The sequence below is a fragment of the Petromyzon marinus genome, chromosome 65 (genome assembly GCF_048934315.1).
Source record: "Petromyzon marinus isolate PM22_M1 ecotype Great Lakes invasive population chromosome 65, UKy_Petmar_22M1.pri1.0, whole genome shotgun sequence".
NCBI lineage: Eukaryota > Metazoa > Chordata > Hyperoartia > Petromyzontiformes > Petromyzontidae > Petromyzon > Petromyzon marinus.
The window spans coordinates 4,036,711-4,052,797 of NC_133731.1; the positions used below are offsets into that span (position 1 = coordinate 4,036,711).

General features: G+C 54.4%; 1 protein-coding gene across 2 annotated transcripts in view; it reads right to left on the reverse strand.

Moving 5' to 3' along the window:
* Positions 1 to 4,644: 4,644 nt before the first annotated feature.
* LOC116956418 (phosphatidylinositol phosphatase PTPRQ) overlaps positions 4,645 to 16,087 on the reverse strand; it is a 70,008-nt gene continuing 58,565 nt past the window's right edge. For both annotated transcript variants that reach the window (XM_076054253.1, XM_076054254.1), the window contains 5 exons: positions 15,739 to 15,864; positions 13,000 to 13,148; positions 9,734 to 9,869; positions 6,626 to 6,752; positions 4,645 to 5,849 (listed from right to left, as the gene is read on the reverse strand). In XM_076054253.1, the coding sequence (XP_075910368.1) occupies positions 5,812 to 5,849; positions 6,626 to 6,752; positions 9,734 to 9,869; positions 13,000 to 13,148; positions 15,739 to 15,864 (576 nt within the window). In that variant the 3' untranslated portion in view covers positions 4,645 to 5,811. The remainder of the gene's footprint in view (positions 5,850 to 6,625; positions 6,753 to 9,733; positions 9,870 to 12,999; positions 13,149 to 15,738; positions 15,865 to 16,087) is intronic.

Sequence of the window (16,087 nt, forward strand, 5' to 3'; positions counted from 1 at the left end):
ATCAGCGGCTCTATAAGCCTTGCCACCACCCCCCTTTGGTTTTCGATGGTTACAAAGAAATTGGACAACGTTCATGACTACATAGGGTTTAACAATAGGTGGCGCCCTTTCCGCCGATCGGACAGTTGTGTTAAGATTGTTTTAAACCACCAGACGGAAGCCTCTTTACAAGGAATCCTGTTTGCTTTAACCACGCAAACTTGTGGTGAACACGCATGCAAGCAAACACAACACACGTGCTCTGCTAGTATATGATGATGCATTGTCTATAAAACTTGATTGGTCCACACCAGAGACAGCTTTCTTTAAAGTCTCGTCTCAAAGAGTGCGATACCAGCGGACGCGGCCGAAAGGCGATTCCTTGAAAAACATATTCTGTTTTGCGTTTATCATCTGAACACAACTGTTTGATTGCCGGAAAGGGACACGACTCCTTGTTATATTTTGATACTGGCAAGAATGGTCCCATGTTACATATGGTTTGATTAAACTAACGTGTTACTTGCGTTGTACCAGGGAGTGCGTGTACCCCAGGTTAGAACCACTGCGTTCGACTATACAATACACTATAGTCTATAGACTACACTATACACTACACTATATACTACAATAGAGATTATAGACTACACTATAGTCTATAGACTACACTATACACTACACTAGAGATTATAGACTACACTATACACTACACTATAGTCTATAGACTACACTATACACTACACTATATACTACACTAGAGATTATAGACTGCACTATACACTACACTATAGTCTATAGACTACACTATACACTACACTAGAGATTATAGACTACACTATACACTACACTATAGTCTATATACTACACTATACACTACAGTATACACTGCACTATAGACTACTCTATATACTACACTATAGATGATAGACTACATTATACACTACACTATACACTACAGAGTATAGACTACACTATACACTACACTACACAATAGACTACACTACACTATACACTACACTATAGACTATACTATAGACTACACTATAGATTATAGGCTACACTATAGACTACACTATACACTACACAATACACTATAGACTACTCTATAGACGACACCATACACTACCCTATACACTACCTAATACATTACACTATACACTACACTACACAATAGACTACACTATATACTACACTATACACTACACACTCTATAGACTACACTCTACACTACACTACAGACTACAATATACACTACACTATACACTACACACTACACTATAGACTACACTATACACTACACTATAGACTACACTATACACTACACTCTATAGACTACACTATACACTATAGACCAGTGGTTCTTAACCTTTACTGCAGTCTTGCACCCCTTTGGTTCTCAGTCGTTATAAAAGATACAATGTTCATGACTACATCGAGGGTGTTGATGAAACAAAGTACAGTTGTTTACTTTTGCCCCGTGCAAAAACATGGTTTTTAGATTATTTAACTTCTATTACAATCTGATCATGTCTCACACCCCCCATAAAGGGCATCTCCCACCCCCAGGTTAAGAACCACTGGTGTAGTGTAAAGTGTAGTGTAGTGTATAGTGTAGTGTATAGTGTAGTGTATAGTGTAGTGTATAGTGTATAGGGTAGTGTATAGTGTAGTGTATAGTGTATAGTGTAGTGTATAGTGTAGTGTATAGTGTAGTAGTGGAGTGTATAGTGTAGTGAATAGTGTAGTGTATAGTAGTGTAGTGTATAGTGTAGTGTATAGTGGTGTAGTTTATAGTGGTGTAGTGTTTAGTAGTGTAGTGTATAGTGTAGTGTATAGTAGTGTAGTGTATAGTAGTCTAGTGTGTAGTGTAGAGTGTAGTGTATAGTGTAGTGTATAGTGTAGTGTATAGTAGTCTAGTGTATCGTGTAGTGTATAGTGTAGTGTATAGTAGTGTAGTGTATAGTTTATTGTATAGTGTAGTGTATAGTTTATTGTATAGTGTAGTGTATAGTGTAGTGTATAGTGCAGTGTGTAGTGTATCGTGTAGTGCAGTGGTTCTTAACCTGGGGTGCATCTCGCACCCACCTGCTGGGCAAGGCGTGACCGCGCGACTCTCCCGTGGGGGAATCTACTCTAGGTTTTTAATATTTTATTTTTGTTATTTTACCAGCGAAGTCCCCCCACGCCGACTGAGTTAGCTACATAGCCTTTGCAAACGCAACACCCGGCCATCGCCATGATAGCTGCTTACCACCATAACCATCATCAAAATAATTCACATAACTAACGTAATCATAAACGTAATCATTAACATAATCATAAACGTAATCAATAACAATAATTGACATCATCATTAACATCATCACCACCATAATCATTAACATCATCACCATCATCATCACCCACATCATCACCATCATCATCACCAACATCATCACCAACATCATCACCATCATCATCACCATCATCATCACCACCATGATCATCACGACCATCATCATGACCACATAGAATGAGAACCGAAAGAACCAAAGAAGATGGATCCTTGCAGTCACGAAAGCTTTAAATCGAAAAATCACCACCATCATCGCCATCATCACCAGCATCATCACCAGCATCATCACCATCATCACCATCACCAGCATCACCATCATCAGCAGCATCACTAGCAGCATCACCAGCAGCAGCAGCATCACCATCATCATCACCAGCATCACCAGCAGCAGCATCATCATCAGCATCACCATCATCAGCATCACCATCATCAGCATCACCATCATCAGCATCACCATCATCAGCATCACCATCATCAGCATCACCATCATCATCACCAGCATCATCATCATCACCACCACCACCATCACCAGCATCATCACCATCATCGTGTAAGAAGTGTATCGTCTTGGGCGTCAACATTCTGTGAGCGCGTGACGTCGATTCCCAACGCGGAGGAGACCCCGGAGCTCAATCCACACGGAGGAGGAGGACGAGGAGGAGGACGACGAGGAGGAGGACGAGGAGGAGGACGAGGAGGAGGACGAGGAGGAGGACGAGGAGGAGGACGAGGACGAGGAGGACGAGGACGAGGAGGACGACGAGGAGGAGGACGAGGAGGAAGACGAGGAGGAGGACGAGGAGGAGGAGGACGAGGACGAGGAGTGATTGGCCGACGTCAGATTTATGCGAACCCGAGCGAGCACACGACGGTACAGACGAGGAGGAGAGGAGGAGGCGGCGAGGTCACGAGGTCAAATCGACAACAGACGACGGGAACGGGGGAACGACGGGGGGGAGGGAGGGGGGAGGGGGGGAGGGAGGGGGGAGGGAGGGGGGAGGGGGGGGAGGCAGGGAGGGGGGGGCAGGGGAGGGGGGGCAGGGGAGGGGGGGCAGGTGAGGGGGGGAGGGAGGGGGGGAGGTAGGGGGGAGGGAGGGGGGGAGAGAGGGGGGAGGGGGGGGAGGGAGGGGGGGAGGGAGGAGGTAGGGGGGAGGGAGTGGGTAGGGGGGAGGGAGTGGGGAGGGAGGGGGGGGTGTTGTTCGTCGACTCCCGACTCGGGGGGAACGGTGGCGGCGGTGGTGGTTGTGGTGGTGGTGGTTGTGGTGGTGGTTGTGGTGGTGGTGGTTGTGGTGGTGGTGGTTGTGGTGGTGGTTGTGGTGGTGGTGGTTGTGGTGGTTGTGGTGGTAGTGGTTGTGGTGGTTGTGGTGGTGGTGGTTGTGGTTGTGGTGGTGGTTGTGGTGGTGGCGCCGTGGGTGTGGGGGTGGTGGATGGGTGCGCGTGTGGAAGAGGGCCGGGCTAGAATGGTGAATTTCTGACACGCGGTCGAGCGAGAGAGAGGAGCGCGGTTGAAGCAATGGAATCGTCGCTGAGATCCCTACGGGGGGTGCGGGGACACGGGGAAGGCCACGAGGCCACTGTGTCTGTTTGACTGTGTGTGTGTGACTGTGTGTGTGTGACTGTGTGACCGTGTGTCCGTGTGACCGTGTGACCGTGTGTCCGTGTGTCCGTGTGTCCGTGTGACTGTGTGTCCGTGTGTGTCTGTGTGACTGTGTGTGTCTGTGTGTCTGTGTGGCTGTGTGTCTGTGTGACTGTGTGGCTGTGTGTCTTTGACTGTGTGGCTCTATGTCTGTGTGGCTGTGACTGTGTGTCTGTGTGACCGTGTGACTGTGTCCGTGTGTCCGTGTGTGTCTGTGTGGTTGCGTGGCTGTGTGACTGTGTGACTGTGTAGCTATGTAGCAGTGTGACTGTGTGGCTGTGTGACTGTGTGTCTGTGTGACTGTGTGTCTGTGTGACCGTGTGTCCGTGTGACTGTGTGTCTGTGTGACTGTGTGTCCGTGTGACTGTGTGACTGTGACTGTGTCTGTGTGTCTGCGTGACGGTGTGGCAGATTGTCTGTGTGACTGTGTTTCTGTGTGTCTGTGTGACTGTGTTTCTGTGTGACCGTCTGACCATGTGTCTGTGTGAAGGTGTCGCAGATTGTCTGTGTGTCTGTGTTTCTGTCACCGTGTGTCTGTATGTCTGTGTGACTGTATGTCTGTGTGACTGTGTGTCTATGTGACTGTGTAACTGTGTGTCTGTGTGACTGTGTGTCTGTGTGACTGTGTGGCAGATTGTCTGTGTGACTGTGTTTCTGTGTCACCGTGTGTCTGTATGTCTGTGTGTCTGTGTGACTGTGTGTCTGTGTGACCGTGTGTCTGTGTGTCTCTGTGACTGTGTGGGGAGTGGTAGTGTAGCGCGCTGCGCTACGAACCCGGCGACCCGGGTTCAAATCCCGCTCACTGCCAACACCGGTGACGATTATCTGAACCGGTCCTGGGCATCCCCTAGGTCGACTCAGCCTCAAATGAGTACCTGGTGCGATGTGTAAACATCGCCATTGGAGAGACAAAGGCGGATGGGAGTTGTTCTCATAGGTGCTCGCTAGCAGCACTTGCCCCTACAGTCTGTTCAGGCTATAGGGGGATCTTTGTCCGTGTGACTGTGGGACAGAATGTCTGTGCGTGATGGTGTGACGGTGTGTGTGTGTGATGGTGTATGTGTGATGGTGTGTGTGTGTGTGGAGCGGTAGTGTGTGTGCGTGTGATGGTGTGGGAGCGTGTGACGGTGTGTGTGTGAGACGGTGTGTGTGTGAGACGGTGTGTGTGTGTGTGATGGTGTGAGAGTGTGTGACGGTGTGGGAGTGTGTGTGTGATGGTGTGGGAGTGTGTGTGTGATGGTGTGGGAGTGTGTGTGTGATGGTGTGGGAGTGTGTGTGTGATGGTGTGGAAGTGGGTGACGATGTGGGAGTGTGTGTGTGTTTAACAGTGTGGGAGTGTGTGTGTGTGTAACGGTGTGGGAGTGTGTGTGTGTAACGGTGTGGGAGTGTGTGTGTGTGGGGGAGTGGGTGACGATGTGGGAGTGTGTGTGTGTGTGTGTAACGGTGTGGGAGTGTGTGTGTCTTGTAACGGTGTGTGTGTGTGTGTAACGGTGTGGGAGTGTGTGTGTGTGTGTAACGGTGTGTGTGTGTAACGGTGTGGGAGTGTGTGTGTGTAACGATGTGTGTGTAACGGTGTGTGTGTAACGGTGTGGGAGTGTGTGTGTGTGTGTCTAACGGTGTGTGTGTGTAACGGTGTGTGTGTGTAACGGTGTGTGTGTGTGTAACGATGTGTGTGTGTGTAACGATGTGTGTGTGTGTATAACGATGTGTGTGTGTGTGTGTAACGGTGTGGGAGTGTGTGTGTGTAACGGTGTGGGAGTGTGTGTGTGTGTAACGATGTGTGTGTGTGTGGGGGAAGTTGCGTATAAAACACGGAGGAAGCGCGAGGGAATTTGGCTAAGTGGATCCGTGCTCTCTGCTCTCACATGGTCGTCTCCTCCCACTCCAGCTCCACGTCGCCTGCGTGTGCGTGCGTGTGTGTGTGCGTGTGTGTGTGCGTGCGTGCGTGTGTGTGCGTGCGCGTGCGTGCGTGTGTGTGTGTGCGTGCATGGGGAGACAAGGTAAACACAACATATTAGCGTAGGGGCCACAACAAACACCTTTCGGAGACCCAAGGTGAATGGGGAAATGGCTCCGACTCCCGGCCACGCAGCGTTGGCCTGGCTGTGCCCCAGCCCATCACGAAGGCCCTTCGTGATTGGCTGTGCTCCAGCCCATCACGAAGGCCCTTCGTGATTGGCTGTGCCCCAGCCCATCACGAAGGCCCTTCGTGATTGTGAGCCTAGGGATGTCAGCGTCCCCCGACACCGCGAAGAATCAAACCCCAGAGACTCTCATCTATTCGTGGTACCACAGCGCCTTGACGGCGCGCGACTGCCCCCGACTGCCCCCGACTGCCCGCGACTGCCCCCGACTGCCCCCGACTGCCCCCGACTGCCCCCGACTGCCCTCGACTGCCCCCGACTGCCCCCGACTGCCCTCGACTGCCCCCGACTGCCCCCGACTGCCCTCGACTGCCCGCGACTGCCCCCGACCGCCCGTGACTGCCCCCGACTGCCCTCGACTGCCCTCGACTGCCCCCGACTGCCCTCGACTGCCCCCGACTGCCCTCGACTGCCCGCGACTGTCCCCGACTGCCCTCGACTGCCCCCGGCTACCCCCGACTGCCCTCGACTGCCCCCGACTGCCCCCGACTGCCCTCGACTGCCCCCGACTGCCCGTGACGGCGCGTGCACCTTCGAGTCCGTCGAGCGAATCGAGCTTGTGCAGCGCGCGGTGGTTGAGGAACCACTGCGTGCGGCTGCCCTTGCCACCGCCGGTCAGCAGATCAACGGCGCACTGGTGCAGGAACATGTATTGAGCCTGCGGCACGGGGGGGTGGTGGTGGAGAAGGGGGAGTGGTGAGCGTTGAGCGGTGAGGGTGAGCGGTGAGGGAGAGCGGTGAGGGAGAGCGGTGAGTGCCCGACAGCGGAGAGATACAAAGGGGGGCGCCTGTCGCGGTGGTGTGGTCGCGGTCTAGAGATGGTATGGTGGTGGTGGTTGTGGTGACGGTGCTTTTGTGGTGTTGGCGATGGCGTGGTTGTAGTCTCGTGATGGTATGGTTGTGGTGGTTGTGTTGTGGTTGTGGTCTAGTGTTGGTGTGGTTGATGTGTTGTGGTAGTGATATGGTTGTATTGTAGTTGTGGTGGTTGTGGTGTGGTTGTGATCTAGTGTTGGTGTGGTTGTGATATGGTTGTATTGTAGTTGTGGTTGCTGTGGTGGTTGTGGTGGTGGTGATTGTGTGACTCTGGGCCTGTGTGCTATGGCCAGCACTGTGTGATGCGCAGAAATTAGGCGTGCGGAGTTATATTCTCGTATCATTAAGAATCGCTCAGAAGCATGACAATTTACAAGAGAATCGCCGGGGATCACGGAGATTCATAGACAATCACAGAGAATCACTGGGTAACACGGAGAATCACAGAGAATCGCGGGTTGTCAAGGAGAATCGCTGGGAACAACGGAAAATCACGGAGAATCACGGAGAATCGAAGATAATCACGGAAATCTCTGGGAATCACGGGGAATCTCAGAGAATCGTGGAAAAACGCTGGGCATCACAGATAATCACTGTGAATCACGGAGAATCACGGAGAACCTTTGGGAATTATGGGGAATCACGGATAATCACGGAGAATCGCTGGGAATGACGGACACTCGTTGGGAATCACGGAGAATCCCTGAAAATCAGGTCAGGACTTGTCTGGGGGCGTATTCGCGAGATGTGTGGGGTGGTGGGTGTTGTGGGGTTGTGCTGGTGGCGTGTGTTGTGGGAGTTGTAGGTGTTGTGGGTGTTGTGGGTGTTGTGGGGTGGTGGGTGTTGTGGGGTGTTGTGGGGTTGTGCTGGTGGCGTGTGTTGTGGGTGCTGTGGGGTGTTGTGGGTGTTGTGGGCTTGTGCTGGTGGCGTGTGTTTTGGGTGTTGTGGGTGTTGTGGGTGTTTTGGGTGTTGTGGGTGTTGTAGGTGTTGTAGGGTGTTGTGGGTGTTGTGGGTGTTGTAGGTGTTGTGGGGTGGTGGGTGTTGTGGGCTTGTGCTGGTGGCGTGTGTTGTGGGTGCTGTGGGGTGTTGTGGGTGTTTTGGGTGTTGTGGGTGTTGTGGGGTGGTGGGTGTTGTGAGGTTGTGCTGGTGGCGTGTGTTGTGGGTGCTGTGGGGTGTTGTGGGTGTTGTGGGCTTGTGCTGGTGGCGTGTGTTTTGGGTGTTGTGGGTGTTGTGGGTGTTGTGGGTGTTGTGGGTGTTTTGGGTGTTGTGGGTGTTGTAGGTGTTGTAGGGTGTTGTGGGGTTGTGCTGGTGGCGTGTGTTGTGGGTGCTGTGGGGTGTTGTGGGTGTTGTGGGCTTGTGCTGGTGGCGTGTGTTTTGGGTGTTGTGGGTGTTGTGGGTGTTGTGGGTGTTTTGGGTGTTGTGGGTGTTGTAGGTGTTGTAGGGCGTTGTGGGTGTTGTGGGTGTTGTAGGTGTTGTGGGGTGGTGGGTGTTGTGGGCTTGTGCTGGTGGCGTGTGTTGTGGGTGCTGTGGGGTGTTGTGGGTGTTTTGGGTGTTGTGGGTGTTGTGGGGTGGTGGGTGTTGTGAGGTTGTGCTGGTGGCGTGTGTTGTGGGTGCTGTGGGGTGTTGTGGGTGTTGTGGGTGTTGTGGGGTTGTGCTGGTGGCGTGTGTTGTGGGTGCTGTGGGGTGTTGTGGGTGCTGTGGGGTGTTGTGGGTGTTGTGGGTGTTGTGGGTGTTGTGGGGTTGTGCTGGTGGCGTGTGTTGTGGGTGCTGTGGGGTGTTGTGGGTGTTGTGGGTGCTGTGGGGTGTTGTGGGTGTTGTGGGTGTTGTGGGGTGGTGGGTGTTGTGGGGTTGTGCTGGTGGCGTGTGTTGCAGGTGCTGTGGGGTGTTGTGGGGTGTTGTGGGTGTTGTGGTGTTGTGGGTGTTGTGGTGTTGTGGGTGTTGTGGTGTTGTGGGTGTTGTGGGTGTTGTGGGGTGTTGTGGGGTGTTGTGGGTGTTGTGGGGTGTTGTGGGTGCTGTGGGGTGCTGTGGGTGTTGTAGGTGTTGTGGGTGTTGTAGGTGTTGGGGTGTTGTGGGGTGTTGTGGGTGCTGTGGGGTGCTGTGGGTGTTGTGGGTGCTGTGGGGTGGTGGGTGTTGTGGGTGTTGTGGGGTGGTGGGTGTTGTGGGTGCTGTGGGGTGTTGTGGGTGCTGTGGGGTGTTGTGGGGTGTTGTGGGGTGTTGTGGATGTTGTGGGGTGTTGTGGGGTGTTGTGGATGTTGTGGGGTGTTGTGGGGTGTTGTGGGGTGTTGTGGGGTGTTGTGGGTGTTGTGGGGTGTTGTGGGGTGTTGTGGGTGCTGTGGGTGCTGTGGGGTGTTGTGGGGTGTTGTGGTGTTGTGGGTGTTGTGGGGTGTTGTGGGTGCTGTGGAGTGTTGTGGGTGTTGTGGGTGTTGTGGGTGTTGTGGGGTGTTGTAGGTGTTGTGGGTGCTGTGGGGTTTTGTGGGTGTTGTGGGGTGTTGTGGGGTGTTGTAGGTGTTGTGGGTGTTGTGGGGTGTTGTGGGTGCTGTGGGGTGTTGTGGGTGTTGTGGGTGTTGTGCGGTGGTGGGTGTTGTGGGGTTATGGGTGGAGGGTGTTGTGGGATTGTGTGGGTATTGTGGGGTGGTGGGTGTTGTGGGGTTGTGGGTGGTGGGTGTTGTGCGGGTGGTGGTGTGGGTGTTGTAGGTGTTGCAGGTGTTGTGCGGGTGGTGGCGTGTGTTGTGGGTGTGTTGCGGGTGTTGTGCGGGTGGTGGCCTGTGTTGTGGGTGTGTTGTGGGTGTTGTGCGGGTGTTGGCGTGTGTCGTCCCGACTGGCTCACCACGTTCTGGACCATGCCGGTGCGCTGGTGGCGCAGGTCGGCGACGAGGCCGAACACGTCGATGGAGTCGCGGTCGGCCACCAGCTGCACGAGGTGATCCACGGCGACGAACACGCCGGTGCGGCCCACGCCGGCACTGCCGGACAAAACCCGGCACCGCCGGTGTAAGCCTCGGCAGGCTCGTCGGCGAGCGGCTATCGTTGGGGGCTCTTGACTTAAAGATTTCGTGACTGCAGGAATTCGTATTCTTTGGGTCTTTCGGTAAAGTCAAGTAGATAGGTTCAAATTCATCTTATGGTTAGATGGAAATCATCCCCGCGGAGGTGGTTAAATCTTAACTTAAAGATTTCGTGACTGCAGGAATTAATCTTCTTTGGGTCGTAATTTTCGCTCAACCTATGCACGTGACCTATCCATGTGACCGATATACGTGACCTATCTACGTGACCTATCCACGTGACCTATCCACGTGACCTATCCAAGTGACCTATCCACGTGACATATCCACGTGACCTATCCACGTGACATATCCACATGACCTATCCACGTGACATATCCACGTGACCTATCCAAGTGCCCTATCCACGTGACCTATCCACGTGACCTATCCACGTGACCTATCCAAGTGCCCTATCCACGTGACCTATCCACGTGACCTATCCACGTGACCCATCCACGTGACTTGAACGAAAGACCCAAAGAATATCGTAGAGGACGTTTCGTTTTTCGCGGTTTTTAAAAAATATTTATTTTCATTTAATTTGCCAGTATCAAAACGGGATGAGATGGAGGAATCATAGGGGGCGATTATTTTTTTTATTTTTACCCCTTTTCTGGCAATGCGAGGCGATGGGTGGTGCGCTAAGGAGGCGTTCAAACAATTCACGTTCATCATCGGAGCCAGGGGCGACATTCTGCCTGTAAGTGTACGACGCTCTGTCTGGCGGACTCCGTTCCAACTGCATTGTCAGAGCGTGTGTCCGCCAACCGATGGCGTCTACTAGTTCAACAGCCTGACTCTCTCTCTAAATCATTCTTGAAATTAACCTTTGTTGAACGTCACCCCGGCCTGAAATCCTGGCTCCGCCCCCTGATTGGAGAAATGTTTTTGTTTGCACGTTCACGGCAAGAACCGCGCGCGGATACCAAGTCACTTGATTCCCTTGCAAAAGGTATCGTCTATTTATGGTGATGACCTGTTTTTGCGAATATTAAAATATGATAAATAAGAGTCGGTGCTTTCACCGGTTTCCTGGCGATTGAACGGGAGTGGTAAGATGTTCAAACACCGAATCGACGATGCCATTTTCAGGGAATCAAGGGACTGCGCATTAACCACACGCAGCACCTCTGGTAATAGATCACGCCTCGTCTTTGAAACTCATTGTAAGCAGAGCTCACCTGCAGTGCACCACCTGTGCCCCCCCCTTCCTCACCTGCAGTGCACCACCTGTGCCCCCCCCTTCCTCACCTGCAGTGCACCACCTGTGCCCCCCCCCTCACCTACAGTGCACCACCTGTGCCCCCCCTCACCTACAGTGCACCACCTGTGCGCCCTCCCCCCTCACCTACAGTGCACCACCTGTGCCCCCCTCCCCCCTCACCTACAGTGCACCACCTGTGCCCCCCCTCCTCACCTACAGTGCACCACCTGTGCCCCCCCACCCCTCACCTACAGTGCACCACCTGTGCCCCCCTCCCCCCCTCACCTACAGTGCACCACCTGTGCCCCCCCCTCACCTACAGTGCACCACCTGTACCCCCCCTCACCTACAGTGCACCACCTGTGCCCCCCACCCCTCACCTACAATGCACCACCTGTGCCCCCCCTCACCTACAGTGCACCACCTGTGCCCCCCTCCCCCCCTCACCTACAGTGCACCACCTGTGCCCCCCCCCTCACCTACAGTGCACCACCTGTGCCCCCCCTCACCTACAGTGCACCACCTGTGCGCCCTCCCCCCTCACCTACAGTGCACCACCTGTGCCCCCCTCCCCCCTCACCTACAGTGCACCACCTGTGCCCCCCCTCCTCACCTACAGTGCACCACCTGTGCCCCCCCACCCCTCACCTACAGTGCACCACCTGTGCCCCCCTCCCCCCCTCACCTACAGTGCACCACCTGTGCCCCCCCCTCACCTACAGTGCACCACCTGTACCCCCCCTCACCTACAGTGCACCACCTGTGCCCCCCACCCCTCACCTACAATGCACCACCTGTGCCCCCCCTCACCTACAGTGCACCACCTGTGCCCCCCTCCCCCCTCACCTACAGTGCACCACCTGTGCCCCCCCTCCTCACCTACAGTGCACCACCTGTGCCCCTCCACCCCTCACCTACAGTGCACCACCTGTGCCCCCCTCCCCCCCTCACCTACAGTGCACCACCTGTGCCCCCCCTCACCTACAGTGCACCACCTGTGCCCCCCTCCCCCCTCACCTACAGTGCACCACCTGTGCCCCCCCCTCACCTACAGTGCACCACCTGTACCCCCCCTCACCTACAGTGCACCACCTGTGCCCCCCCCTCACCTACAGTGCACCACCTGTACCCCCCCTCACCTACAGTGCACCACCTGTGCCCCCCCCTCACCTACAGTGCACCACCTGTACCCCCCCTCACCTACAGTGCACCACCTGTGCCCCCCCACCCCTCACCTACAGTGCACCACCTGTGCCCCCCCACCCCTCACCTACAGTGCACCACCTGTGCCCCCCCCTCACCTACAGTGCACCACCTGTGCCCCCCCACCCCTCACCTACAGTGCACCACCTGTGCCCCCCCCTCACCTACAGTGCACCACCTGTGCCCCCCCACCCCTCACCTACAGTGCACCACCTGTGCCCCCCCTCACCTACAGTGCACCACCTGTGCCCCCCTCACCTACAGTGCACCACCTGTGCCCCCCTCATCTACAGTGCACCACCTGTGCCCCCCTCCCTCCTCACCTACAGTACACCACCTGTGCCCCCCTCCCTCCTCACCTACAGTGCACCACCTGTGCCCCCCTCCCCCCCTCACCTACAGTGCACCACCTGTGCCCCCTCCCTCCTCACCTACAGTGCACCACCTGTGCCCCCCCTCCTCACCTACAGTACACCACCTGTGCCCCCCTCCCCCCTCACCTACAGTGCACCACCTGTGCCCCCCCTCCTCACCTACAGTGCACCACCTGTGCCCCCCCTCCCCCCTCACCTACAGTACACCACCTGTGCCCCCCCTCCTCACCTACAGTACACCACCTGTGCCCCCCTCCCCCCTCACCTACAGTGCACCACGAGGGGCCCGGCGTCTCGGCCGCGAGCGGCTCGCACGGCGAGGACGAAGCGGACGATGGCGGCGCTGGCGTCGGCGCCGGCGAACTCGGGCCAGGCGGACAGCGCCAGGTGGTGCACGCAGCGAGACTCGCCCAGCTGCACGCGGCGCGAGGAGATGGCAGGCGGCGGCGGCGGCGGGGGGGGGGAGTCGCACCGCAACAGGACAAACCGCGGGGTCTCTAGCTGAGTCTGGGGGTCTCTGTGTGAGTGAGTCTATGGGTCTCTATGTGAGTGAGTCTATGGGTCTCTGTGCGAGTGAGTCTATGGGTCTCTAGCTGAGTCTGGGGGTCTCTGTGTGAGTGAGTCTATGGGTCTCTAGCTGAGTCTGGGGGTCTCTGTGTGAGTGAGTCTATGGGTCTCTAGCTGAGTCTGGGGGTCTCTGTGTGAGTGAGTCTATGGGTCTCTAGCTGAGTCTGGGGGTCTCTGTGTGAGTGAGTCTATGGGTCTCTAGCTGAGTCTGGGGGTCTCTGTGTGAGTGAGTCTATGGGTCTCTGTGTGAGTGAGTCTATGGGGCGCTGTGTGAGTGAGTCTATGGGTCTCTGTGTGAGTATATGGGGCGCTGTGTGGTGAGTCTATGGGTCTCTAGCTGAGTCTGGGGGTCTCTGTGTGAGTGAGTCTATGGGTCTCTGTGTGGTGAGTCTATGGGTCTCTGTGTGAGTGAGTCTATGGGGCGCTGTGTGAGTGAGTCTATGGGTCTCTGTGTGAGTGAGTCTATGGGGTCTCTGTGTGAGTGAGTCTATGGGTCTCTGTGTGAGTGAGTCTATGGGTCTATGTGTGAGTGAGTCTATGGGTCTCTGTGTAGTGGTGAGTCTATGGGTCTCTGTGTGAGTGAGTCTATGGGTCTCTAGCTGAGTCGGGGGGTCTCTGTGTGAGTGAGTCTATGGGTCTCTAGCTGAGTCTGAGGGTCTCTGTGTGAGTGAGTCTATGGGTCTCTGTGTGAGTGAGTCTATGGGTCTCTGTGTGAGTGAGTCTATGGTTCTCTGTGCGAGTGAGTCTATGGGTCTCTGTGCGAGTGAGTCTATGGGTCTCTGTGCGAGTGAGTCTATGGGTCTCTGTGCGAGTGAGTCTATGGGTCTCTGTGTGAGTGAGTCTATGGGTCTCTGTGTGAGTGAGTCTATGGGTCTCTATGCGAGTGAGTCTATGGGTCTCTGTGCGAGTGAGTCTATGGGTCTCTATGTGAGTGAGTCTATGGGTCTCTGTGTAAGTGAGTCTATGTGTCTCTATGCGAGTGAGTCTATGGGGTCTCTGTGTGAGTGAGTCTATGGGTCTCTGTGTGAGTGAGTCTATGGGTCTCTATGCGAGTGAGTCTATGGGGTCTCTGTGTGAGTGAGTCTATGGGTCTCTGTGCGAGTGAGTCTATGGGTCTCTATGCGAGTGAGTCTATGTGTCTCTGTGTGAGTGAGTCTATGTGTCTCTCTGCGAGTGAGTCTATGGGTCTCTGTGTGAGTGAGTCTATGGGTCTCTGTGTGAGTGAGTGTATGGGTCTCTATGCGAGTGAGTCTATGGGGTCTCTATGTGAGTGAGTCTATGGGGTCTCTATGTGAGTGCGTCTATGGGTCTCTGTGTAAGTGAGTCTATGTGTCTCTATGCGAGTGAGTCTATGGGGTCTCTGTGTGAGTGAGTCTATGGGTCTCTGTGTGAGTGAGTCTATGGGTCTCTATGCGAGTGAGTCTATGGGGTCTCTGTGTGAGTGAGTCTATGGGTCTCTGTGCGAGTGAGTCTATGGGTCTCTATGCGAGTGAGTCTATGTGTCTCTGTGTGAGTGAGTCTATGTGTCTCTCTGCGAGTGAGTCTATGGGTCTCTGTGTGAGTGAGTCTATGGGTCTCTGTGTGAGTGAGTGTATGGGTCTCTATGCGAGTGAGTCTATGGGGTCTCTATGTAAGTGAGTCTATGGGGTCTCTGTGTGAGTGAGTCTATGGGTCTCTGTGTGAGTGAGTCTATGGGGTCTCTGTGCCAGTGAGTCTATGGGTCTCTATGCGAGTGAGTCTATGGGTCTCTGTGTGCGAGTGAGTCTGTGTCTGTGTGTGCGAGTGAGTCTATGGGTCTGTGTAAGTGAGTCTATGTGTCTCTATGTGAGTGAGTCTATGTGTCTCTATGTGAGTGAGTCTATGTGTCTCTATGTGAGTGAGTCTATGTGTCTCTATGCGAGTGAGTCTATGTGTCTCTATGCAAGTGAGTCTATGTGTCTCTATGCGAGTGAGTCTATGGGGTCTCTGTGTGAGTGAGTCTATGTGTCTCTATGTGAGTGAGTCTATGGGGTTTCTATGTGAGTGAGTCTATGTGTCTCTATGTGAGTGAGTCTATGGGGTCTCTATGTGAGTGAGTCTATGTGTCTCTATGCGAGTGAGTCTATGGGGTCTCTATGTAAGTGAGTCTATGGGGTCTCTGTGTGAGTGAGTCTATGGGTCTGTGTAAGTGAGTCTATGTGTCTCTATGTGAGTGAGTCTATGTGTCTCTATGCGAGTGAGTCTATGGGGTCTCTGTGCCAGTGAGTCTATGTGTCTCTATGCGAGTGAGTCTATGGGGTCTCTATGCGAGTGAGTCTATGGGTCTCTATGCGAGTGAGTCTATGTGTCTCTATGCGAGTGAGTCTATGTGTCTCTATGCGAGTGAGTCTATGGGTCTCTATGCAAGTGAGTCTATGCGTCTCTGTGTGCGAGTGCCAGCGGAGTCCCGCGCCCTCACCCGCTCGACGCGCAGCTCGCGGGTGACCCACTCGGGGTGGACCGACTCCGTGATCTTGGTGATGACGATGTCGCCAAACACAGCGACCGGCGTGCACTCCTCCGGCCAGTACTGGTGGCAGCGGATCTGGGCACCGTCCCACGGCAACATCGTTAACATCATCACTATCATCACCATCATCATCACCATCATCACCGTCACCGTCACCCTCGTCGTCGTTGACATCGTTAACATCATCACTATCATCATCATCACCACCATCACCATCATCACCATCACTACCGTCACCCTCGTCGTCGTTGACATCGTTAGCATCATCACCACCACCACCATCATCACCACCATCACC